This window comes from Borostomias antarcticus (genome assembly GCF_949987555.1).
Source record: "Borostomias antarcticus genome assembly, contig: scaffold_131, whole genome shotgun sequence".
NCBI lineage: Eukaryota > Metazoa > Chordata > Actinopteri > Stomiiformes > Stomiidae > Borostomias > Borostomias antarcticus.
Genome location: NW_028176563.1, coordinates 93,042 through 94,000, shown reverse-complemented (window position 1 = coordinate 94,000; position 959 = coordinate 93,042). Strand labels below are relative to the sequence as shown.

At 43.0% G+C, this 959-nt stretch overlaps 1 protein-coding gene across 1 annotated transcript in view; it reads right to left on the bottom strand.

The window, feature by feature from the left end:
- LOC311328337 (synaptogyrin-3-like) overlaps window positions 1–959 on the bottom strand; it is a gene marked incomplete at both ends in the record, with an annotated part of 9,131 nt that extends 8,172 nt beyond the window's left edge. Inside the window, 2 exons of the mRNA XM_084462323.1 lie at window positions 421–431; window positions 953–959. Coding sequence (XP_084318449.1) covers window positions 421–431; window positions 953–959 — 18 coding nt within the window. The remainder of the gene's footprint in view (window positions 1–420; window positions 432–952) is intronic.

Here is a 959-nt window from a genome sequence, read left to right as displayed (position 1 = left end):
ACCTGCTGCCACCACTCATCCAATCACCTCCCCTATAAGAACCCGGTCTTCCCAACGTTCTTCTCTAAGATTCGTTGTGATTCCGGTTTGTTTGCTGCTCTTTTCCTGGACTGACACACGGCTTCCCCGACCCATTCTCCCCGGACCTCGACCACGGCTTGGATTACGTTTTCTGGACATTGTTTGTTGATAGATTGACACCTGCCTGAACTTGACTACCCTTTGCCTTGCCCTCTGTACCTCCGCTTTGTATTAAACCGCCCTCTGGGCTTGGAACTGTCCGTGCGTTTGGGTCAGCTAGCGAACCAGCCCCCTTACAGATACATCTTAAATGCAGTCAAGACAAATTATTTTGCCTCTTAACTTTTGTCAAACCCCCTGGTTCCAGTCAATTGGATTATATAGGCTACTTTCGTTTACGATGACATTACCTTATGAACACAAATATCTTAACCTAGGCCTACATAAACACACTAGCCTAAAACCATGTTTATTTAGGCCTACAATGTATTTTCTTTCATTGACAGCATGCCAAGAGTTAGGGTGAGGAAAACGACGCGCGGTCTCTTCAGCTCTGAGACCATCAGGCAGACAGCTCAGGAGGTCGTTTAAGGCTATATATTATTATGATATGTCTAATAATACATTCGTTTTGTGTTTGTCCCCACGCAGAGCAAATTATTTTGTTTACAACTATTTTGTTACCAAGGTGATTTGCTACCTAAATGATTGGTTTGAAGTGGTTCTCACGCGACTTCCTCGCGACCTAGCGAAACAATCATGATTTTATGACAAATCTGCAATAAACTAAAATGGGCAGGAAGAAATGCACAGCGAAACTAGAGAGAGAGAGAGAGAGAGAAACGTTCTTATGGAATGAATGAATTTATTTTTTAATGAAAGGATGAAAGAGCCGCAAGCCAACTTTTTTTTAATCAATGAATGGAGGAGCCGCACAT